General features: G+C 46.8%; 6 protein-coding genes across 6 annotated transcripts; 4 read left to right on the forward strand and 2 right to left on the reverse strand.

Annotated features, from left to right (window-relative positions):
* Positions 1 to 1661: 1661 nt before the first annotated feature.
* Positions 1662 to 3077, forward strand: AO090012000340 (uncharacterized protein; the record flags this gene model as incomplete). Its single annotated transcript, XM_001727320.3, has 1 exon — positions 1662 to 3077. The coding sequence occupies one exon, from the start codon at positions 1662 to 1664 to the stop codon at positions 3075 to 3077; it is 1416 nt and encodes a 471-aa protein (XP_001727372.3).
* Positions 3078 to 3525: 448 nt separating this feature from the next.
* AO090012000341 (uncharacterized protein) lies at positions 3526 to 4567 on the forward strand (the record flags this gene model as incomplete). The annotated part of the gene is made up of 3 exons (XM_023236441.1): positions 3526 to 3817; positions 3862 to 4196; positions 4247 to 4567. 3 exons carry the CDS (start codon positions 3526 to 3528, stop codon positions 4565 to 4567), a joined length of 948 nt encoding a protein of 315 aa, XP_023091368.1.
* A 140-nt stretch (positions 4568 to 4707) lies between these two features.
* AO090012000342 (uncharacterized protein) lies at positions 4708 to 5688 on the reverse strand (the record flags this gene model as incomplete). Its single annotated transcript, XM_001727322.1, has 1 exon — positions 4708 to 5688. One exon carries the CDS (start codon positions 5686 to 5688, stop codon positions 4708 to 4710), a length of 981 nt encoding a protein of 326 aa, XP_001727374.1.
* A 4286-nt stretch (positions 5689 to 9974) lies between these two features.
* On the forward strand, positions 9975 to 11256 carry AO090012000343 (glycosyltransferase family 69 protein; the record flags this gene model as incomplete). Its single annotated transcript, XM_023236442.1, has 4 exons — positions 9975 to 10541; positions 10599 to 10824; positions 10882 to 11039; positions 11185 to 11256. 4 exons carry the CDS (start codon positions 9975 to 9977, stop codon positions 11254 to 11256), a joined length of 1023 nt encoding a protein of 340 aa, XP_023091369.1.
* A 657-nt stretch (positions 11257 to 11913) lies between these two features.
* On the reverse strand, positions 11914 to 12319 carry AO090012000344 (uncharacterized protein; the record flags this gene model as incomplete). Its single annotated transcript, XM_023236443.1, has 2 exons — positions 11914 to 11994; positions 12020 to 12319. 2 exons carry the CDS (start codon positions 12317 to 12319, stop codon positions 11914 to 11916), a joined length of 381 nt encoding a protein of 126 aa, XP_023091370.1.
* Positions 12320 to 14240: 1921 nt separating this feature from the next.
* On the forward strand, positions 14241 to 15210 carry AO090012000345 (SDR family NAD(P)-dependent oxidoreductase; the record flags this gene model as incomplete). Its single annotated transcript, XM_001727325.1, has 2 exons — positions 14241 to 14934; positions 14993 to 15210. The coding sequence occupies 2 exons, from the start codon at positions 14241 to 14243 to the stop codon at positions 15208 to 15210; spliced, it is 912 nt and encodes a 303-aa protein (XP_001727377.1).
* Between the last annotated feature and the right edge of the window lie 9357 nt (positions 15211 to 24567).

Genomic DNA, 24567 nt, shown 5'->3' on the forward strand with positions numbered 1-24567 from the left:
TATTCTGGCCTTTTGACAAGAATGAAAGCCCTCTAAACTCGAAACGTAGTTCGCGAGGGAGACTGTCTTCTGTATGACGATTTACCCAGTTTGTGGTAGACGGACAGCCCCTGGTACACGTCACCGCGATGTCTAAATCACTCATATCTGCTAGTATCTGCTAGTATTGATATTGAGTAGTGGTAGGATTAGTACTTTAGGATAGACTGTATTATTTGGGAAATGAGCATGTAACAACATATCCTCAAGGAGTAATGGATTCATCTCAGGATGTATCTAGGGCTTGAAGTCGACGAGATAGATATCTTTGTTGTGGAACTACCAGTCCTCACTCGGAAAGGTCCGGAAGGGCTAGGTCAACTTAGCGCTAACGCGCTATCTTGATGCTTTGATTTCCTGCATTAGTGTTTCAATAGTTATTTTAGATCCTTGTACTGGGTAGTACGAGCCCATCCATGCTCCTGGGTCTGACCCCGCAGGATAGTAAGACGCGGTCATTGGCAGCCGACTCTTGCTTCTATATTTGAATGCTAGCCCAACAAGAAATATGAATGAATTTCAAAATATCTTTGAACAGATTATATATCACGCTAAGCGGATCTTCGCCTCCTGTCCAGACTTCATCAAGTGTAAACTATACAGTCACCTTTGTCCGTCAGGAGCGACCGACTGCTTCTAATACGTATGTACCCAAAGATTAACAAAGAAGAATAGGGCACAGGGTGATCGTTAGACTACAACTTAATTAATGCTAACGATGGTCAAAGTTTATCGTTTTATTAAGCTTGCCGTTATGGTTCCTAGCTTCATCCATGCAGCGATCCGGCAACTCGGGCTCTGAAGTAGGTGTGATACCCCTGAACCGTTGCATGAAGCGTAAAACTCCAGTCCAAAAGATTGAACGCGAACCAGACTGGGGATGCAATTATAATCCCTAGTCACAATAGTCTTGCGTGGCAGGGCTCCAACGATCTGCCTTGGCATAACGCTCTGTGTCGTGGAAGACAATTCGAAAGTCTTTGGGTCAATCTAGAAACAAGCACATATGGCCAAGTCTTGCCCATGCGATGATGTATAGTTACACTTGGTTAATGACATGGCACATTAGGGTATTTTGTGCATGTGCTGATAACACTCGAGTTGAGTCGGTTGTCGTCTTCTACTCATGTTGCAAGTACGGCAGTCAACGTGTCACAGTTAAAATTAGGTATACTGCAGCCGTGAGACATTTCACTGCACCCACAGCACATCCCTGTGCGATTATGGGCGCGTCGCTATTGTCAGCAATGAGAAGGGGACTTGCAGTTCAGCACGCTTGATCATAGGTCTCTCAGTCTAGTAGGCTGAACCGTTGACACTCGACCACCGCCATCTGAGAATCAGGATTACATCCTATGATTGGGCTTACAGGACGTAACCACGCTTTGGGAGAAGTTGGTCATCCTTTGTCTAACACAATTCTACTCCTTGGCATCTCCCATATCGTGCTTTTTGTCGATCCCCCACAGATTCACCCCATGGGGTACTGTTGCCCGCAGCCCTATTTCAGACTGAATGTGCCTCGCTTTGCAAACCAAGTAGGTCGCTTAGAGAATATACATGTCCTCAAAGCTACATCTACCAACCGCACGACTATTCTGAAAAAACAGCATCAAGACACGATGAGCACAGCTACTTCTACAAAGCGGACGTGGTACCGCACTACGTTCTTCAACATCTCGGTGGTCTCCCTTTGCGCTTTTATTGCACCAGGACTGTGGGCGGCTATGAACGGTCTTGGAGGAGCAGGGGCCGCAGACCCGCACTACGTCAACGCAGCCAATTCAGTCATTTTCTGCCTGCAAGTCCTGGTTTGCCTAATCGGTAGCGCTATGATTGCAAAGATCGGACTGAAGTGGGCTTTAGTTCTCGGCATGGTAGGCTTCCCAATCTACGCGTCTAGTGTATATTGCAATATCAGGTACAACAATACCTGGTATATCATGCTGGCCTGCGTTATCGACGGGATGTCATCAGGCATCTTCTGGCTCACTGAAGGGGCCATTGTCCTAGCTTATCCTGAGAAACATCGCCGAGGTAAGTATCTGGCCTTTTGGCTAGGGAGCCGAATCGTTGGCCAGATGATCGGTGGGTCGGTCACCCTGGGAGTCAACGCTGGGAATCGTGAAAAGGGACATATAAGTGTGAAGATATACTTTATTTTCATCTCAATACAGGCCTTGGGACCCTTTGTGGCGGCTCTGCTCTCATCTCCTGACAAGGTCCAACGATCGGACAGGTCCCCAGTGTCACTTGATCTGCCCAGGAGCTTGAAGGCCGAACTGAACATAATGTGCAAGTTGCTTTGTCGGAAAGAGATCCTCCTACTCCTACCCATGATCATCCAGAGCGCATTCTCCGAAGCCTTCTTCTCCACCTACAACGCAACATATTTTACGGTGCGATCTCGTGCCCTTGCCTCCCTGGTAGCTAGTACGTGTGTGATTATCGCGAACTTCATGTTAGGGTTCTTCCCGGACTGGAAAAGACCAACCGTCAATACTCGAGCGATAGTAGCATTCGTGCTAATATACGCCTTCGAACTATCTTTTTACATATACGCCATGGTCGTAACCAAGGAGTACGAGAGAAGAGACACCCCTCCAGTCCTTGACTGGGCAGACGATGGATTCGGTCGCGGTGTCTGCGTCTATATATTGATGCTGGTTGGGTTTAATCTCATGTACGAATATCTCTACTGGCTGATTGGAACAGTCAACCGCAGTGGTGGCGATATTGTGCGACTCAGTGCTGTTGTTCGAGGCGTTGAAAGTGCCGGGCAAGCGATATCGTATGGCATCAACTCGATTGACCAAGCACGCTTCCCACTCTCTGGGGCCGTTGCTGTCAACTTGTCATTCTTTGCGGCGTGCATTATTCCCTCGGCCTTTGCTGTTTTCAGGGTTGGCATCATAAACGGCGTCAAGGTTTACAGGAGCCAGCAGGGCGAAAACGTCCACGTCGATGGTGGGAGCATTGAGGGGAGAGTATCCAACAGTAGCTCTCATGATATACAAGATACACATATGGTCAAGTGATTTTCTACTAGGCTTGACTACCCTTTTCTAATGTTGATGCTATTTCTATATCAATTTCTTCTTTAGCAGTTACTCACAGGGTAATAGAGGAATAATGACCTTGCATGACAAACAATCTGAGCTCGACATTTAACAACGTATATTCCTTTATCAACAGCAGCTTCTGGCGCTTTGACATGCTGATCCCACAATATGCAGCCACTAATGTTCACAATCCAATCAAGTAGTGCAGATCATCTCATGCTGCTTTGCGTGTGCGGGGTCGTAGATCCAAAGCCACCATCACGTCTTACCGGCGCACTGCCGACCGAGTCTCAAGTGGAGACCCTAAAGACTAGGGAATCTCACAATCTGGCCTGAATCAGGATGCGGGGTTACGACAAATCCAACCGACAATTAACCTTCAGACTTGGCAACTACCAAAATCTCCAGGAAGCTGCCCACAACCATGAGTGTCAATAGCAATTGCAACGTCCATGACCCCGGGTTCCGAGAAAGCAAGCCCTCGCAAGGAGATCCATCGCGGCCAGTCGCGGATTTGTTTCGGCTAGATGGCCGAACTATCGTTAGTAAGGTGCCAGACAATCCTCTTGCAATAGCAAAGGCTGATCAATTATTGCTTGATCCAGTAACCGGTGCCAATGGCTTCCTAGGAACTACACTGGCTATGGCCATCCTTGAAAGTGGTGGCGATGTGGTTTGTCTCGACTTACCTGGGGAGCCTACGGCGACAAATTGGAGTAAGTGCCCTCTCTGATCAATCTGGAATATATATTGACTAAAGATGTAACAGATGAGGTTGAACAGACAGCATTGAAATATGCTCGTAGCCTGTCCTACTGGCCTCTCGACGTCACGAACGAGACTATGGTTGCCGATGTATTTGCCAAGTTCATGCCCACGCTTCGATTTCCCCTTCGAGGACTTGTCGTCTGTGCTGGGATCTCGCGAAATGGACCCGCCATTAGCTTCCCCATCTCAACTGTTCGTGAAATGCTAGACGTCAATGTCAGCGGAGCATTCTTAGCGGCACAGGCAGCCGCCTGGGAAATGAGGCAGTCTGATGTCAGCGGTAGCATCGTCCTTGTAGCAAGTATGAGCGGATACGTATCGAACAAGGTATACTTCCTCAACTCACTATATCATCCCACGAGTAACAAAACATATAGGGCGTTGACACTGCCGGATACAACGCCTCAAAAGCTGCAGTACAGCAGCTAGCCCGGTCATTGGCGGCGGAATGGGGATCACGAAAAGGTATGCCCCTAATCCGGGTTAACTCACTTTCGCCTGGGTACATCCGTACAGCTGCGACGGCGGAGGCTCTGCAAAAGCCTGGATTGGAGGAACAGTGGGTCGGAGATAATATGTTGTATCGGCTGAGCACGGCGGATGAGTTCCGGGCTCCGGTGCTGTTCATGCTGGGTGATGGGAGTAGCTTTATGACTGGGTCTGATTTGCGGGTGGATGGTGGACATTGTGCGTGGTAAATCCATGAAATGTTCTTGGTACAGTTAACAGCAACACAGACTCGTCAAGATATCGTTTTAAGTACGACAGAGAAGTAAATAAATATAAATGACAGGTTGAATAAAAACAACGCCTGGAAAATGGTAAAGAGCAGTCACGACTAACGTGCATTCTCTGTGACGCTATTCAATTCCTTACTACCCCCTTGCAGGACCTCCTCCCAGTTCCTCTTTCTCAACCACTCCTCGAACGACTCCGTCTGCACTGGTGTCTTCAGCTGGCTTGGATGGATCACGTTCTCAATCCCGCCTGCATACCCAAACTCCCCAATGAACAGAAACGCATCCAGCACTTCCCAAGGAATACCTAGCCCCTTATGCATCTCCTGAGCTTCCACCTCGACCAGGTCAGCCTCAGACCCAGTAGCCCTAGTCCAGACATCAACAATGTCCTCAATACTGAGGTCACTATCATATGCAAGCAACCTCGTCCGCGGGGGCTCATCAATCAACGCCTTGACGAAAGCACCGGTAGATTCCCTCGCCGCAATAATCGGAATCCTCTGCTCCTTCTTCAATGGCACCATGAACCGATACTTCTGGATATATGGATCCCATCTAGGCATAAAGAGGGGATTCGTCGCATATGCACCTATAATAATATATGAAGTCTTCTTCGCCAATTCCGGCATCTGAGTTTCAATGTACTCCATAATCTCCGCCTTGGCGTCACAATGGTGAGAATGTGGATACTTCCCCTGTGAATGCTTCTTCATCGGTGCCAAAGTAGAGTAAATAAAACGTTCAAGTGTAGGGATAGTTTTAGCGGCAATGGCAGCGTTACGGCCATGTTGCACCTCTTGTTCATAGGCGACATCGTATTTTCCGGTGGTGTTAAATGGGCCCCAGAAGTCTGTGTTCACGAAAATAACATTGGAATTGACAAAGGCCGAGTGTAGAGAGGTTATGTCGGCGAGGTCAGCTTCGACTATACTACTACCGAGAGAGGCGAGTGCTTGGGCCTTTGGGGAAGAGGGATTTCGCGTGATGCAGCGGACGTGCCAGTCGGGAAGCGGGAGGAAGGCGTCTGCGACGGAGAGGCCTTGGTTTCCGGTTGCGCCGACGATGGTGATGGTCTTCATTTTGGGTAATTGGGTGTACTATATATGTTAATGTACCGTGATCTTCAGTGTGTTCTTGTCGTACTTTGCATCATCAGTCACCACTACATTTATATATCGGGGATCGGATAAATAGTAGTAGTGGCTTACTCTTGGCGTGGTCGTTAGGGCTCCTTTCTCATTGGTGAGAAAAGCGTAAGCCAACTCCGTCGGCGGAACTTAAACATCAACGTCTCCCGAGTCCCAACTACTTATGTCCCTGAAATCAGACGACATGCCCGGAAATAACGATGTGAGAATATCAAAACGCCGGAAGCGAGTCATAACTCCGGCGCGAAAAGAACAAAACCGGGTTGCGCAACGGGTTTATCGTCAGTATACCCGAAAGTTCCATCGGGATTAGGGGCGCCGCTAATTAAGTATAGGCCAAAGGCAAAAAGAACGGTTACGAGGAGAAAAGCATATGGTTAGATCAACTGACACACTGAGAGTACTACAACCCACTCCAGGTGCAAACCATATGCAGGCAGAACCTGTCGATCCTATCGATTGCTGCACGGCAGATGTTCCAGAAGTGGATCCAGACACTCGACCGAGTCAATGCTTGGCACCGATGACACCGATGAAGTTAACTCTCGATCATTTCTTTCCTTCGGAGGGAACCTATAATGTACAAAACAACGGTGTGCATGTTCCTCACGTCGAAGGAGATACATATAACGAAAGCATACCGGGCTCGAACTCAGCACCAGACCCGATGCTACCCGATCTATACCAGAACACTCTAGAATTAGCAAACACAATGATGCTCCGCGCGTGTCTGCATAATGCCCAACGCCTGGGAATCAGTATCAGGCAGTTCTTTGGCTACGAATGCATGTCTCTCTGTTCACCGTTCTACCGAGCCAACACTACTATGTCAGATGACCCTCAGGCCCTCATCGAGAATGTCTCCAGTCCATCTACTCCTGCACATCTCCAACCGACCTTGCCACAGATCCTCTTTCCTCATCATCCGATATTAGACCTACTACCATTGCCTACACTAAGAACCAGGGCGGTCATGTTAGCTGCGACCGCACCCACTTCGATAGACGCGGTAGACCTCAAGCGAGATATTATTGAAAGGGCGGGCATTGTGTGTCGCGGAGGACAGCCCTGGGATATGCATAGTTGGGTTGCTGCGCCATGGTTCTTAAAGAAGTGGAAGTTGCTACTAGGACATTTGTAAGTTATGGAGAGATAGCTGCGAAATGCCGTTCCATTTATTGAGCGCGGGTCCATTCCTGGGAGGTCCGTATAGTTGTATTGGAGAGTATAAAAGGGTAGATATACATACAACCGAGCTCATATTTACTTCGCTGGCCCCAGTTGCTTTGGTGTAAATTGTTTCGCAACCGAATCGCGGCACAAGAGTTTAGTGATACATAGAGCAATGGAAATATAGGCACGAGCATTATGGTCAGTGTACGTAAAGTAGGGCATCAATTAACGTGGATATTACGGTCTTATACCGCCAGATGGCAGTGATAAGAATGCATTGACTTGACAAATGGCAGAGCTTCGGATAAAAAGGCTGTGTCAACCATTTCCGTCAAATTAGGTGCAGGGTATGGGACTACTGGCTATGATGGAATAGACTGATTTACGATATCATTCTACGGTCTTGATGTCCAGCTTTTCCGTTAATTAAAAGCAATCCTTGTATGCCTATTTATGCGTCTCTCCTTCTATTGTGCGTAACTTTACATATTGCCCCCCGAAGCGATGTACTGGTGCTTAGTGCCGCTCATGTCGCTACCTGTTCACCATAAGTGTTTTCGGGGCCATGCATTCCTATAGACGGGTGTGCTATCGTTAGAGTCAGAGCTCGACGAGGTGTCGATCTCTGGCCCTCGATCTTGAGATGCTGACCGAGGGCAGCTCCGTAATTCTTCCCCTATCTGGGCAAAGGCGTGGTCAGGATGTTCGTCCGAAAGTACTTCACGTCTGTGATAGCACTTGCAACACAACTCAAAATCAGGACAGGTTTTGCATCGGTGAGCAATGCCGCGGATCATCTGTTTATATGGTCACGGTCAAAACTCCATTGGATAATGATACATGATAGAGCTGTTGAGGGTGCAAGTACATTTACCCATAGACAAGAGTCGCAAATGATGGCTAGTATCAACACCGACTTTAATATTGTGCTCAGTAGCATAGCTTCCATACGACGACTGTAGCTTGTGCTTTATTCGGTGATCCACATTGCTGTAATGGGCAAGTTCTGAGGGGGATCAGCTTTGCCCTTGCCCGTCGTGAGGGTCGCTGTGCAGGTTCATAATCTCGTATGGTCTCGCTCTCTTGGTAACTCGACACGCTCATTTAATGCGAGGGGCGGTGGTCCAGCCCCTTCATCACAGGGTGCATATTGGTTAATCAAATAGCATAGATCGTCGTATGCCCTATCGTGTGGTATGCTTAGTTGACGTTAAGGATGCGCGAGGTATGTGGTTCACATCAATGATAAATTGAATGGAGATACGTACGTGTGACGTACAGCTGTACCTTGACATCTGTGATTGACAGAATATGTAACATTATAATAAACTGAATAAAGGCGATTCCTGTCATCCCATTCATCGCGTGGGTCGCTGGGTGGAACCAAACTCAGGTAAGTCGGGGTGTATACTGGATCGTGTATATTGTTATAATGGCATCTCCAGTTGCCAGTTTCCATCTCGTTGTGCGCATAGAAAGCAGCCGAGTCAAAGACGTAAATATCCCCTGTTTCCAATGATGTTCCCGTGTTTCCTTCCCAGAGGTCACCATGAATCAAGCAGCGCTTAACCTTACGTCCATCTCTTTCCAGGGCTCCAATTAATCGAGGGATTACAGCCTCAACACATCGTCTCGCCAGTATTTCGAAGTTCCCCCACGGGCCATTCGTCTTCGCATCTAGACTCACTACATGCGCCAACAGCTTAGAAAAGAACACCGTCCAGCTTGTCTCCCATGGAACGCTTTGGGCCGTTCTTCCTTGACAGGTCGTAACATGGAACCCAAACTTTCCGGTTGGCGAGACACTTGTCTGATGCAAATCGGCAAGCTTGCTGCATAGGCGATCGGGCTCGGGCAGCCTACTACTGAAATCAATAAATTCAGAGATGAAAAAATAGGCCTCGGTGTCATCCAGGTAGCACGTTCCCCAGGTGTATGGTTTTGGGACAAACTCTGGGGCGGTTGCGTAGATTTTCGACATCGAATTAAATTCTCCTGGCATTAAAACACGACCATCTTTGGATTGCGCGCACTTCAGAAAGTACACCTTTTCCTTGCCGTGGGGGTGTTCCACCGACAAACGAGTCGTGTTGGTCCAGGTCGATATGCCAAGGGGACGTGCGGAGAACAAACGACTTCTGGGTGGAAACTCGACAAGGATGTTCTTGTACCCAGCAAAATTGTCATCTTTCCTGAATATATGTTGTGCGCTTGTGAGCAGGGCCGACGCCATGTTGATATTCAGTCTGGAGCTTGACCTTGTAGGCAGAGAGGTAGAGGTCGGTCGGTGCAGCGAAGGTTATAAAATTAAAAACTGGCGCTCCCGTGGAATGTTTCTTGGTCGATAGATAACTGAGCTGGTAAGCATCTATCGTCAGATCTTTACGCAATGTCAGATCCATCTTGTCGGAGGGGGGCATAGCATCGTCCTCAATGTTAAGGCATCACAATCCCCGCATATTTTTACTGCCAACCACTGTGGGATTGTACGACAAGCACTTTGATACCTGATTGTGGCTTTCCAATCTCCATCAGGCTCTCATACTTATTGGTGATGAGATCAGGTCTAGAGGCCGCTGGTCATCTTATTCAGACTGGAGTCATTTATCCGGACACGATCACCTATCGATCAGACTCCACAAGGCACGCGGCGTCTTGGCAGCTGCGCCTCGTGGTGGAGCGAATGGAGAACAACGTGCGCCTGGTCCTGAGTCGGCAGTAGATTGGTGGGAGTTCGGCTCACTCTCTAGTTCTGCACCTACCTACCAGTAGGTCATGAATAGCATAATGCACCTAAAATATGGGTACCACATTTTATTCATTCTGGGGATTCTGTACTATGGGGCACAGATATCCGATTTTGGAAACATGTTCCACTCCCAAGAACTTCTAGGCAGCAGGGCATTCTTAGCGCGCGCCCCCTTACTGGGCATTATTCACAACGCCCTTGACAACAAATAGGAGAGAAATTTACCCCTTTATATGGAACCCCTGTCTATAGCCATACCACATGATATGACCACATCCATGCAATTGATACCGCGATGAAAGCATACCGGTACGCGTTGTACAGGAGAACACGCCGACTCCGACTAGCCCTTTTCTTTGTCCTCCTTGGATGGACGCTAGTAGAAGTGCTACGCATTAAATACACGCTTGTGCAACAATCACAGCCCGAGTTGGTTGCACTAGGAAGTGAAAAGATCTACATCACCGGCCTTCACTGGAACAGCGAGCTGATCCTCCGGGACGCCTGGATCGCCGCCGTGGTGGACCTGGCCAATACAATCGGCCGGGATAACGTGTTTGTCAGCATACAGGAAAGCGGCAGCTGGGACGATACCAAGGGTGCATTGATTCTCTTAGATCAATTGCTGGCGGAAAATGATATTCCAAGGAGAATTCTCATCGATTATACCACTCATTTCGACGAGATCAGTAAGCCTCCCACCGGTCAGGGGTGGATTGAGACGCCGATTGGGACGACTGAGCTGCGCCGGATACCGTATCTGGCCAAATTACGGAATGTAGCAATGGAGCCGTTGTATGAACTGCAGAACGAAGGTATTGTGTATGATAAGATCTTGTTTCTAAACGATGTGATATTCACCGTAAGTCAACATCAGTTGAGAAAACACAAGCTATACTTCTCCTAACACATACCCTAGACCTCCGATGTCCAACGGTTACTCTCCACAAAGGGAGGCAACTACGCCGCAACATGCTCACTCGATTTCTCCAAGCCCCCAGATTTCTACGACACCTTCGCTCTCCGCGATGCAGAAGGCCATGACATGCTCATGCAATCGTGGCCCTACTTCCGATCTCGGGCATCTCGTCAAGCCATGAAAGCCAGTCAACCCGTGCCTGTCTCAAGCTGTTGGAATGGCGTAGGTTAGTAATCCAAACCATTGGAATCATGGCCAAGCAATCATTAACAGTAATACTCAGTGGCAATGGATGCAGCCCCTTTCTACCAACACCCACCCTTGAAGTTCCGGGGTATCTCCGACAGTCTTGCAAAATCTCACTTGGAAGGCTCCGAGTGCTGCCTCATCCATGCAGACAATCCCTTATCAAGGGAGAAAGGGGTCTGGCTTAACCCCAACGTACGTGTGGGCTATAATGCCCCTGCTTATTCGGCCGTTAATCCTATGGAAAATTCTTGGTTATCGAGTTTTACCATAGCGAGCGGATTATGGAAGAATCGGATCTTGCGATGGTTTACCACGCCATGGTTCAAAGAAAACATAGTCTGGACGCGGTTGTGGAAGTGGGAAAAGCAGTCGGGCGGAAATATGGAATCTGGGCCTTTTTGTCTTATAAATGAAATGCAGGTTCTTACGGAAAATGGTTGGGCGCATCGGTAGTGATGCACTTTTCCTCGGGATATATATATATATATTGAAAGAAACCAAGCCCCAAACTATACTCTACGATGGTATATTCACCAGGGATTTTACAAAAGAACATAAATTTGGACAACATCAAACCCTACTTGTACTAAGCTCACATAATTGATAGTTTGTATTTTGTGATTAAAGTTATCACGGTCGATCATCGCCAGGTATACTCCGTACACCTAAAACATTACTCCACACCTTAGGGCTGACCACTGCTGATCGTGCTGATCGGATTACGTTACATTCAACTTATAGAAATTGACCCCATCCAGATAAATACACAATATGTATTAGATGACATTCTATAGCATCGATTGTCTTTTTATTAAACGAGACTCTACGGAATTAATCGGCATCTGCGCAGAGGAATTTGTCAAATGACCAAGGAAACTGCTACAAGTGCAGGAGGCATTCTTGTCAATTGGGTGTACATTGACACGACGTATGCACGCCTTGTAGTATGCCGAAGAGCTAACTTGATGAGATGTGCCCTGAACACCAGGATATTTGATAGGTAGCGGTAATTGGGCCTCAGCATCTTTAGTATGGTCCAAGCGATGCTTGTTATTGGCCCACGTATTTAGAATGTCCTGCCCTGTTTTTCTTCCTCTATGTAAACTTTCCCATCGCTATTTCGCTCAACTGTTGGCAGAGGACTACCCTGCCAAGGAAGCAGCAAGCATTACAAGTCCGCCAAGTCCATCCATCCCCGAGCACCACTCCTCCCAGTTTGCAGAGCCCCTGGCAGTAACGGTCTTGTGGAGGAGCACTTCATTAGTTGAGTGTAGCTGATCTTTCCCTAGTTGAACTAGGTCACCACTTGCAGCCAGCCCATATACAGTCTGGAACCCAGATTCTCTTTGACTTTCCGCCTTCCACAACAGCTCATCACCTGCCTCCCATAGTTGCTTCCTTGCTGGAAGCGGTGCTATAACAAGGTCCGTCCGTAGGCCACACATTGCTGCTGGTTCGAAGTAGACTAGCATATTCACCACTCGATATATCACGCATAATCTTTGCTTAGGTTAGCATCTTGGTGTCCAAGTTATTTTAAAACGGTGAGGCCATGGAATTCCAACCTTCGCCTTGACTCTTCAAAAATCCAATCGTTCCAGCTGTTTTCAAGATCGTTGCTGTGTAGCACAAACTCATTCTTAGTGATATCGCTGCAGCTGAGCTGCTTAGAGATTGCCTACAATAAATCATTAGACCTGAACGTAATGGGTTATTCCAAGATAGACTTACTGTAATAGCCTTGAGCAACAAGACATCAAAGTTATTGTATTCAGTTTCGCCTTCATCTAACCGGATAATGATATAGATGGAGAGGGCTTGCATGGCAGCCAGGAGCTCCCACTTGTTCAACGTCTGGTACTAAGATTATCCATCAGCTCACCATAAGCCCTTTCCCTGCTGAATGTAGGCTTAAATCAACACACCTCTTCGCATAACCGTTCACATTCCATCCGTACATTCTTCCAGAACAACTTTCGACTCGCTTGAATCCCGCTACCGATCATATGCACAAGAGCGATGCAATTGGTTAGTGGCTCCAGATTGGGGTTATCGAGATCAGAAGATACCACAGACGGGTGGATAAAGGGTGGAAGTGTGTTGTGGCGCAGCATCATCTGGGGGTAGGATATAAGATTGTGGAGTATGAGCTTTGCGATTCTGTGCGTCCCGGTTCCCATATTTGGTCGCTGAACAAGCGATCGGATAGCCTGGGTTGGTACTGGTGGTATTGATAGCTTGGGAGAAGGTCTGGGGTGTTGAACTTGAACCATTTCATCAGCTGAAGATATCGACTGATAGACGGAAGATGATGAGCCTGATGGAGTATATAGAATGTTCTCGCCGTCCATATGCACATTTAGAAGATCGGCGAAATCAACAACCGGTATAATGTCGTCACTGTATCTTTCTCCTACAGCTGTGACTTCGGAGTCTGCAATGACCAGGGCCCTATCGAGAGGAATGTCGCCATCGTTAGTCGCATCTAGAAAGGTGTCAAGCCCTGGGATATCTGCTACCGACTGAGCGATCGTGCTCAGTCGCTCAGTCTCTGCATCATTCGCACGCTGCTGAGTCGTTGATTTTGGAGCATTGGACGTTTTAGCTGGATAATGACATTCAACGCCTTTACTTTTGCATCTCGAGCATTCGGGCCGCTTATTATCGCAACGCGCCTTTCCTCTCGCGCATGCAATACAAGATCGAGCCCGAACGGCACCAGTAGCTCTTCGGGATCGACAATAATATCCATGTCTCTTCAAAGTGGACTCTAGAGAATCACATTTTAGTATATATCCCGTGGTCAGGGAGTAGAACTTGGTGGGTGGACAAACTCACCCTTTTCGAAGGGCTTATTGCAGCGTCCACACCGCAGAACAGATTCCACTCGCCTTTCATACATTTCAAATTTGACCGCGTAGGATTAGGAGAAAATGTAACATGCCTAATACCAGGCCTAATATAAGTTAAAGGGTCATTGTATTAGCATTTGTCAGCAATGGGATCCCTTACTAAAAATAGTCTGTTGCCGAAAGCTTAGATGTGCTAAGCACCATACATACTAAACGCTCTCCTAGGCGGGACATTTTGTACCGGTGAAGTATTCCGGAACATTTTGTAACTGTCCTTCGGATTGTATTCAATTACGCTTGGATTGCACTTTCTCTGACACGATTAAACTTGGGAATTAGATTGACTACAGAACCCATAGAGTTTCATAGCCGTGGTAATAGGTGAGCTTCAACAAATTGCACAACTCCGCCATGGAATCGGAGGTAATGAACTCGAGTATACTTAAATGTGCGAATTGCTCTCCCCAATACCTTCCTCGTCCAACAATCAGTCTATTATATTCATTACTACCGCCAATTCTCTACATATTTTTCAATCAGCATGGCTCCCTTTCCATCCCCAACCTCCAAGTGGCACACGGAAACATACCCATCGATATCTCCCACCCGCCCTGAGCTTTCCGCTAGAGGAAAGACCATCGTAATAACCGGAGGCGGCACTGGCATAGGAGCAGAGACCGCTCATCATTTCGCAGAGGCGGGTGCCTCTCGTATCATACTCCTCGGCCGTAGGGAACAACCCCTTCTCGACACGAAAGCCTCCATTGATAGCAAATCCTCCGGAGTGGAGGTCATCGTGGTGCCCACCGACATTACTAAGAAAGATGAAGTAGATAAAGCATTCGCTCGATTTGTCGGTAACGGAACTATCCAAGTTCTGGTCAGTAACGCGGCAGTGATTGGGCCCCAAGATGCTGTGAGTGATGTGGACAGTGACAGGTTTCTCGATGCCATTCAGCAGAACCTGAAAGGATCGTTGAACGTCGCGCAGGCGTTTCTTCACTATGCGTCAAAGGATGCAGTCGTTATTGAGACTTCTTCCTCGGCGGCACATGTCAATTTTGCTCCGGGGTTTGCTGCCTATAGCATTGCCAAGTTGGCGGTCTTTCGACTTTGGGATTCATTGGCTTTTGCCAACCCGGAACTCAGCGTTTTCCATGTTCAGCCTGGCGTGGTCGACACGGCGATGAATAGGGAAGCGGGTGGTGTCGCCGCTATGGGCTTCGCGGACGATGGTAAGTGGGAGGATGGGTTCATTGGAAGTGGAGTTACATCGACTAACTTTTATACCAGTTTCTCTGCCGGCAAGCTTCAATGTTTGGCTCGCCAGTCGCGAAGCTCGTTTCTTAAGGGGTAAATTTCTGTGGGCGAACTGGGACGTTGATGAACTCAAGGCTCAAGAGGAAGACATCGAAGCGAGTCCCAGATTTAGTATCGGCCTTGTTGGGTGGCCTTTTGGGAGCGCTGGTTGGAAGTCAACTTGGAAGACTCAGACTGATAGCAGTGTTTAGCGGGTGAAGATACAACAATATATGAAGTAAGAGATACTGTGAGTCAGCCAATACCATGGGCTGTCACCCAGCTAGACTAGATCAGATTCACGGTGTCAAATTCAATTGTCATATCTCCCTAATTCAATATTCGTTCCCACTTATTTGTGAACTAATCTTCCATCTCCAAAACCATCGTCTTCAACTACTCTCCACGAGTCTTCCAGATAAGCTTCCTCCTTAGTTACGCACTGAACCGGTCTCGAGCTATTCCACTTATGAACCTTGAACGTGGGTTCTGACATCTTGGGAACCCTCAGAGATGGCGCCGATTACGGTTGACCAATTCCAACACGGCACAGAGCGGTTGGGACTATGCCCACGTGTATTCAGTCACTGTTCGACGGGAATAGGATGATACTGTCCATAACTACATACCGGTCCAGGAGTGGACGATCACGAGTGCCTATCCAGTTCATTCTACGGACAAGTTCGCAGATCTGATGTATAAACCACAATGCCGGGTTTACTATTCAGGGGACGCTTCGGCCTCGTACTGCGCGGTCCCAATCTGGAAGGGTGACGAGTTTAAAAAAGCGGTTGTCACGCCCCATGAGCAGTACATTTACAGGAAAATGACTATTGGTTTGAAGTAATGCATGTTTATATATTCACAGTTTGCAACCTAGTGTTCGGACCCATACCGGCCTCTGAAACGGATGAGCAGTTACCATCACTCATCGGAGACCACGAGGATCATGCTTTCTGTCCATATGTTGACGATCATAACGCAGCAGCGGTGGACATTAAAACCAAGTTCGATTTCCTACAATACCAATACAGCTCAAGACTTCGAGCGCTTCCAGAGGATGTTGAAGGGTTTGGATGTTGCGCCGGTTATCGAACATATCATTCGCCAAAATGACTCTTCCGGACGCAGTATCCCAAAAGCCCTCCTCGACTTTGTTGAAAAGCTCAAACGCAAGTCTGAGGCCGACCATAAAGATATACAGATTGTTGCCAGTCATCGACGATCAAGACGGCATTTGCTCAATGTACCACTGGCTTATTGCTGCTAGTGGATCCAGGTGGGAAGAGATACCCAAAATATGGTAAAGGGCTAAGATGCTAGCCGGGAAGGTTGGGAGTTATTGCTCAAGGATATGAGGATGGACTGGAGAGTTGTGTCCTATTTTCCTACTTTGAGCTCAGATTCAACTAAAATTAACTCAAACGCCTGGAGGTTAGTAGTTTCGTGGGTGATCACCATCAAATCCCTACTATTGTATATTTTTAATATTTTCATTATTGTTGGATTCAGATCCCTTGCCTAGTACAGAGGATGAAACCTAAACAGGTAGGCTTCAAGTCTCTTTGTGCTCTGATAATGCCAGAAGGCTGAGACACAGGTGTCCTTCGTTGCAGAATGAACTGTCGCTGCCAACGCAATACCGGATTCAAACATCCAATGTCTCATTAACTTTTTATCCAAGTCTAGTGGGAACCTCGTCACACTGCCCGGCATAGTGGCATCCAATCTAGGTTATACAATCCAGCCATACTTGAAACACCTGCTTACATCATAGATGTATCGTCGCTATCCTGGGGGTTAGGGCTTTCGATTGGTCATGAGTCATTGGGCGAAGTCGACAAATTGAACTTAAATTATACGTAATGATACTCCCTAGTACATTACATGCCACGGGTATTCTCCTGCCTGATTCTGTTCTGGCGCAGTGGAGGTCAGGCTACCAAGGACCTCCTAAACCAATACAATCCACTAAGTTATGGGAACGACCTATCAATCAATCACATATACGCCTTCGGGTGAAATCACCGATGACCGTGGTACAGGATCACCCAATGGTTATACCTAGAAACGACTACGTCAATCTCGTCGACCGATGGGAGGATCTGAAAGCGAATGCGGCATTAGTTAGCAACCGAGTCTTTAGTCTCGGGTAGCTCAGGTTTTGAGAATGTAACCACCTACCGAGGAAGTAACGAAGTTCTTTCAATACCTAGGAGGATCTGCGCGCCAAATAGCTTTACCCGGTGGCAGGAATATCTAGTCTACAACGGTGAAGCTGTAGAAATAAATCGACATCTATCTACGGCGCGACTCCGATAATCTCTACAAGTTTCTACTTCTTTTATACAACACCCCTCTACAACCCCGCCGTCTCCTACCCCAACTTCTGTCTTAGAACCAACCTCTATTATTATTATACGGTCTGCCAATACGTTATCCCCAGACCCTTCTACGACGACCCAGTTAATAGTAGTCTCTATTATTAATCTAAAACAGTTATCGACATCTTCTACTATCAATTAGATACAGCCTTCAGTGTCTAATTCGGTCACTACTGACCCAGCGTTGTTAACTAACTCTTCTTATCTACTCTCTATACCACAATTACCGTTATCAATTATACCAAATATCCCCGGGTTTACACAGGCTACTCGTCGCCGTCGTCGCGTTTACAAACTATATTGGCCCATCGTCACTCACTTGCCTAGTGTTGATCAAGAGAATTAGGATGACGATAATAGCACTGAAAATCTGCTCCATATAATACCACAGCATGTGTCAACCTCTCCAGCTCGTACTGATTTACGAGGCCCTATTGACTTGATAGATACTCCAACTACTTTGATATCAACCCACACGGAAGTATACATCCAGGCCGGATATATTTCTCGACCCAATCAAACTATATTAACGCCTTTATAACTCGGATCTACACGTCAACACAGTCAGGCATCTCCTCTATCGAGGATACCGAGTCCTATCAAAGATTGCTACATAACATGAAGACTAGTCTTTAAGGTATGGCTAGATGGAATAAAGAGTATGAACTTGACAAGCTGCGCAGGAAGCTCAAGAAATACGAAGATCGATATAGGGAACTTAGCGATTGATTGATATTGATATGTATCTTTTACTTTACTACGTCTATTTCTACTTATTCTTTTACGTTGTCGCGTTCTGTGTATTTCGTTCAGCGTTCTGCATCTATTGTTGACAACGAGAGGTTGTCATTTTCGATTCCGGTATTTGTTGAAACCTAGAACCTTATTGAATCCTGCGTCGCTGGTCATAGTGGACAGCTCTAGTCAGCCAGTAGGAAGCCAGCCGACAATTGTCAGATAGAAATCAATGAACATAACAATAATCAAAAACGTCAATACCTTGACATCATGGTCACGACCTGGGTATTGTGCCTTACATCTGGCATCGAGCAACCACCCGTCCTACAAAGGTCCTGGTCTTCCTCCATACCAAGAACCAATCAGACGAGCCACTTCCCCATATCCATTTGTCAATGAAGGAAATTTCGAAGAACGCAATTCAGGGTCTACTGACCTGACAGGTACCGAGGATATAGAAATTAAGCGACAACAAACTACACGTCTCCTAGACCAGTTCAGAATAACTGACTTGTCATTGGTGTCCAGACTGGGCACGATCCCAGGACCTGATCGGTGTCAACGATACGTGATAATTAACTACACCAGAAACCGAAATAGAGAGTGACTTCCCTCTATTTGTTTGTTGACGAAGGGAACTTCGAGGAACCGAAATCACCATTGGCCGAGCCGACTGATGCAGAAGACACGAAAATGTTGTCAGGCTGGCCTATAGACTGGGGCGATTCAGTTCAGAATATACAGAAACAAAACAGGACCGCAGTTATAGAATCCACAAAGATCCTGCACCGACTCAAGAAAGAACCGTTTCACAGAAGGCCACTGCCAGATGAGATAAAGGAGAAGGAAGTGGATCTATTAATAACTCCGCTCGGACAAGGCGCCTGGCGTAATATGGCTACTTCGACCCAGGTGCAAATAGTAGCCTGGATACTAGAAAGGCACTTACATTGGTTTGATAAATCAACTAAGCTGGATATAAATAATTAATTGGCCTTATAAGATTTCTTCTAACTAGATTCTCTGCAAAGCACTGACGGAATCCGTGGGGCTGTTAGATTTATTAAGGATTAATGAAGATATATAGTCCTATTCTTAAGGACTCCCTGCTCATACTTCTTTACTGGAGGTGACTGAATAATCAGGGAAATAGATAGAGTTTATAACTAAGAAAGAACGGACGCTTTTATAGATAATAGAAGCTTGGTATTTTGAGTTGCCGATTGTTGACTGCAAACGCCTATAAGGCAAACGTGTCGTGGACTGGATATTACCTACCGACCCGTTGGCCAACGCTGGTATACTCTATGGATGGGATAGGGGCATTTCAAAGGTTTAACAACGCTTGCGATGCGGAATATCCTACCGGCTTAAGCTAAACCATGTTGTTTTGCATGTCTGACGTTTATTCTGACTCTTGTTTCTGATAAGAATTCAACATGCTTGCTCGCCTGATTCGTTAACTACGGAAGATATGGATATCGATGGCTAAACCAACTACTGGTGGCTGGGACCTAGTACTAATCTGCAACCAAGGCACAAAGCAACTATCTACTTATGAATGGAGCATCTCACAATTCAGTCCTGATTAGCCTCCTAGACTAAATTCCAAATTACCTGTCGCTTATCGTTGAAAAGAACAACAACTACCGTCGAGCTTTACCCTGCCCGGGGTTGTACTCCCGTGTCTAGGTCCACAACAACAAGAGTTTGCATAATTATTACCAGAATCATTGTTCTCCCTTGTACGCAATATGTTTGCACGTCTATGAAGAGTAATTCATAATCTTTCAGATACTTGTCAGTAGACGATTTAGATCGAGAGGTGCACTGGGATTTTCGGCGATCAAAGAATACCCCTGCAGCCTGTGCAACTTCGCATAAACAGACAGCACAGAGCGCATAATCAAGCACATTGACTGGGTACGATAAACGTTGTCGATGTTCAAACTGGCAAAACGATGGAAGTTGCGTATCCGTGCGCTTAGCTGCCTCATCTCATCCGTGGTTAGGTCTTGCGACACGCTTACGCTGAAAAGTGCTGTGTAGCTTGCGGGAATACTGGTGGGCTCAACGGTCCGGAGTCCATTCAGGGGCAAGATAACCGAAGCGACTCCAACGAGTAAAGTATGGCTAGGCCTGACAATGTCCCCACGCGACCTTAAGGCTTGAAAGGCATCGGCAAATTCAACATGTTTGTGTCCACTCCGCTTTCGGTGGGCAATTTCCCCCGCGAGCTTGGCAGTCAATGTATTGTGCGGCGGGGATCTTGCCGGGGGTGTCTGGACACTCGTCGCCGCTATCACTTCGACCACCCTGCGCGGGATAGTTGGAGCCCGAGTTGCTATGTGGGCAAAGCAACAATCCAGAATGATCAAAACATCAAGGGGCTCCGATTAAGGTATAATGTCTGCCTCTTTGAGATTGTTAAGCAGACAGTTATCTGCATTAAGTGTTTTCTTCGCTTCCGTAGTCTCCGCGAAGGTAAAGTTGCTGTTCTTTGTCATCCCATGACCCGCATAATGCAAGATCATAAGATTTTGCTCGGCTTCAGACTTTGCTTTAAAACTTACAACGAAGTCAACGAAAGCATCCTCTGAAACCGCTCGGAGTCTTGGACTGCGTTGGTGTCATCCTTTTCCCATCGAACAGTAAATGAATACACATGGGTGTAGTCCTGACCGCGCTGTGCCGCCGCGGCGGTAACAGTGCGCCGAAATTGCTCAACTGTGATCGGTGCCATGGCTCTGACGCTCGCTCAGTGGTTAGCTTCGGAAGTAATTGAGGAGGGGACGTAGTTGGGAAACAGATTAGGGTAGATGCCTCTGAGATGATGGGACTTACACCGTGTGATTCGGTGTGTTTGGAGAATAGCTCGATATTTGTTCGTGCGTTACAAAGGAGGGAAAGTATCTGAAGGAGACAGATAAAGTAGTTCAAGATTGATGGTGTTAGACGTGGAAGACTTGGGGATGGTGGTTTTGGGGAGAGCAAGAAGAGTTGAGGATGGGTGAATTAGCGAGACATTACAGCATTCAATTTGATTTCCAAACAGTGAACCTGATAAGACGTCATATATTGTCGTACTTTTAATTTCTATTACCTGATAGTAGAGAATGACTCGTAAGCCAGAATTACAATCCTCTAGAGCTTCACTATCTTGATTTTCTGTATCATTTGTTTGTCAATATGAACTGCTAATAAAATCTGTTGAAAGGTGGAAATTGGTTGAATTCCTATTAGATTGCTTGGGTTGCTTGAATCTATCAACATGACTATGGCAAACAAATCGTTTAGGAAGAAGAACAGGGCTACGCCTAATTAGGCAGCGTCAACACCTCCCCCCCTAGGCTTTGCGCCGTTTAAATCCGGCTTATTTCCTAATCCAGTATCATACTAATGATCGTTGTTGAATTGGTGATCGGAGACCTGCTGCTAGTGGTAGCCCTGTAAACACTAAATCGCTTGTTCTTTACAATCAATGTCTTTATATACACTACATAGCGCATTCATTACACTCAATAGCGAATCATGCACTAAATGGGTCTGCTTAATACATTGAACAGTGGTGATTCAGGTACGAAATAGCCCTCTATTGCTATGCCCAAAGGCCCCTACTTAGGGGGGTCCAATCCTCGGAACACAGCTCAGGGTTTAGATAAAGGAAGCGGGACACCATAGCCCTGATATCTACAGTATATCACGGATATCGACCATTCAATGTCTGTTTTATTTTTCTATCCAATACTAGTTAAAACCCCATCACACAGTCCAAAGTAGGGGTATCCAATTCAGATCAGACAATAGCCCCGTACTTGGAACACCTGCCTAAATCGTTGAGGTTAGGGCTTTCGATTGACCACGAGTCGATTGGTGCAGTTGAGAAAATGAGCTTAAATTACATGTAATGACATGTCTTATTAGTGGAAAATACAACGATGTTGTGTTTTCCCTCGCTAGGGGGTTCGACTCCTGTGTCTACACCAACACAACAAGAAAGGAATTCATGTAATTACCATCACAATTGTTATCGTCAGTTGTTGTTAGCTGTAATCAATATGTTTGTGGTTCTATTCAAGGAATTTCATAATCCATTTGATACTCGTCGGTTTTCGTTGCTTTTCATATCATACTGCGTTTTGTGCAGCACCTGAAATACGCAGATTTACCCAACCATAAAACATACACAGCACCGCCAACAACTCAATTAGAGGATTGTACAGTACTGATTTTCCCAATAATATGACGAAACTACGCTTTGGTAACCTCACGAGGAAAAAGAAAAAAAGCCCAGGAGTATAAAGTGACACTAATACTGTCCAACCTGACGTGGGTTCACTCCTGACTACAAAGGAGTGGCCATATGAGACATAAATACCATGGAATTATGTTCGTCATTCTCATTTCGAATGATATATCCATCAATTAACCCAGCCTACTGTGTCCTACACTACCATCCGCGCTTTGTCTACATTTGCCTGTTGACGAAACCCTTATGATGTGCAGTCCTATGTCAAGGTGGACAAGGATCTCGTCCGTGGTGAGCTCGCCGTCAAGACGGACTACCGTGTGGAACTGGTCCTTGAACACAGACCGCTGCCCTAACAACTGTTTGTACGCAGAACCTAGAGAAATTTCTCCTCAATTTCAGAGTGGCTTTACTAGCTAAATAGAGAAATGGATCAACCACAGTCAAGTACCGGGGGAGACGGCCTGAGACGGAACAGTACTAACCCAATGTTATTTTCGGTTTGCAACACGTTTTAGCGCACATATATCCGTAGCACCCTCCCCTGCTTTCTGCTCTGCCCCATTTGTAGTGGACCTGGTAGGATTAGGATCAGCGAGGCTTGAACATAGTCGGAGCTGGCAGAGTGACCCGAGGTACCCCGCCACGGCTGGGCTTATGAGCCTTGTTTGGGTCCTTGTGATCCACAATGCACGGGATGTGGTCAATTGTTTCAGCCTAGACAGCTTCCACCACGTGCTTGGGCATCAGTTACCCCTCCACCGCGGAAATAGGAGCCGGTCCTGCGCTGAAGGATGTATGAGAAGCCAATAGTGTTGACTATGGGACACACAGAGTAGTTTATACGGCTGACTAGGGTTTTCATCGGAGATTGGACTTCTCTTTAAATTAACGGTCTATAGGCTTGATAGTAGTATAGATGTTGATAGTCAGTCTTGCTATGAACTTAAAGTCTAATTGTGTATAGAAGATGAGCGGGACGACGGAAGGATATAAAAGTAAATTGGAGTGAAAAGCCCAGCAGAGCAGCGTCATTATCGCCAGCCGCAGTGGATCCATACTAGACAATGCCTCGAAGTTAAAAGGCCAACCAACCACTAGTAGTGTGCGTCCATTAACTCCGTGTTGCCCAATAATTGTGCACGCCTTGATACAACCCTTCCGTCAACACACGTAGGGGCGAACAAGACCCCTAAGATCACCATCTCAAGCCGACGGACCTCCGAAATAGCCCATCATTCTGAGTCTAGACTTACCCATTGACATAAATCACATAGCATGACAATCAAGTTTAAGCTTTACTTGCCACAGCCCTTCAGCCCGAACCCTGTGCATATAGGGACGTACCCTGATTAAGGCCAAGTTAAACTCATGTCATGTACTGAAAGCTTTGCACCATTGAGCAGGGACCAATGCTTCCGAACCAGCACCGGACCACTGAGAGGTCTGACCCGCTTGGGACCATTATATTGTACTGAGTGATGATAGAAAATCTCCACAGATGACCTCTCGATGCACCATATTTGACTTTCCGCCGCCACTCATCATGTTAGACTAGTTTGCATGCATATTCTTCCGATTGGTACATTGGGGTTATTGGAGATATCGACCGCAAGCCTTGCTTGCGTGGCCGTTGCAGACATGTCCCCATTCCTCAGTGGGTCAAGTATTCCCGGGCTCACAGGATCGATTCTGAGAGGCTGAGAATCCTGCGGGTGTACGGGCTATGCCTGCCGGCGATGGGCGGGTATCTTAAAAGCGGGTCTTTGGATGAATCGCGAATTGTCGATGGTTGCGGGGACCCCAAGGTCCTTCGCTAAGGAAGTAAGTTCCGCAATGCTTGTCCCCGTAGCTGGTGAGAGATCATCTAGCCATGCTCTTCTTTCTCATCTGTGACGTGGTCCCAAACCATGAGAGAATGATGCTTGTCGTTGCAGGCTCCAATTTACCGCGGTTAAAGTCTTGTGAGGGGTTCGTAAAACAGTACAACCTGTGAGTTGGTTATTTGTCAAACTATAGTATACTAAATCGGCTGACTCGGTTATCCGATCGGTCTATTCTCAGGTGGCTACTCCAGTGAACCAATGATACAACCCCGTGCGCGGGGAAGTAGGGCTGGGTAGAGTCTAGAGCCAGTGGAAATGGCATGTTATTTACCACTCGTTTCAAAGTAGAGCCAGAAAGTTTATGATCTCATA

This window comes from Aspergillus oryzae, chromosome 4 (genome assembly GCF_000184455.2).
Source record: "Aspergillus oryzae RIB40 DNA, chromosome 4".
In the NCBI taxonomy this organism is placed as follows: Eukaryota; Fungi; Ascomycota; class Eurotiomycetes; order Eurotiales; family Aspergillaceae; genus Aspergillus; species Aspergillus oryzae.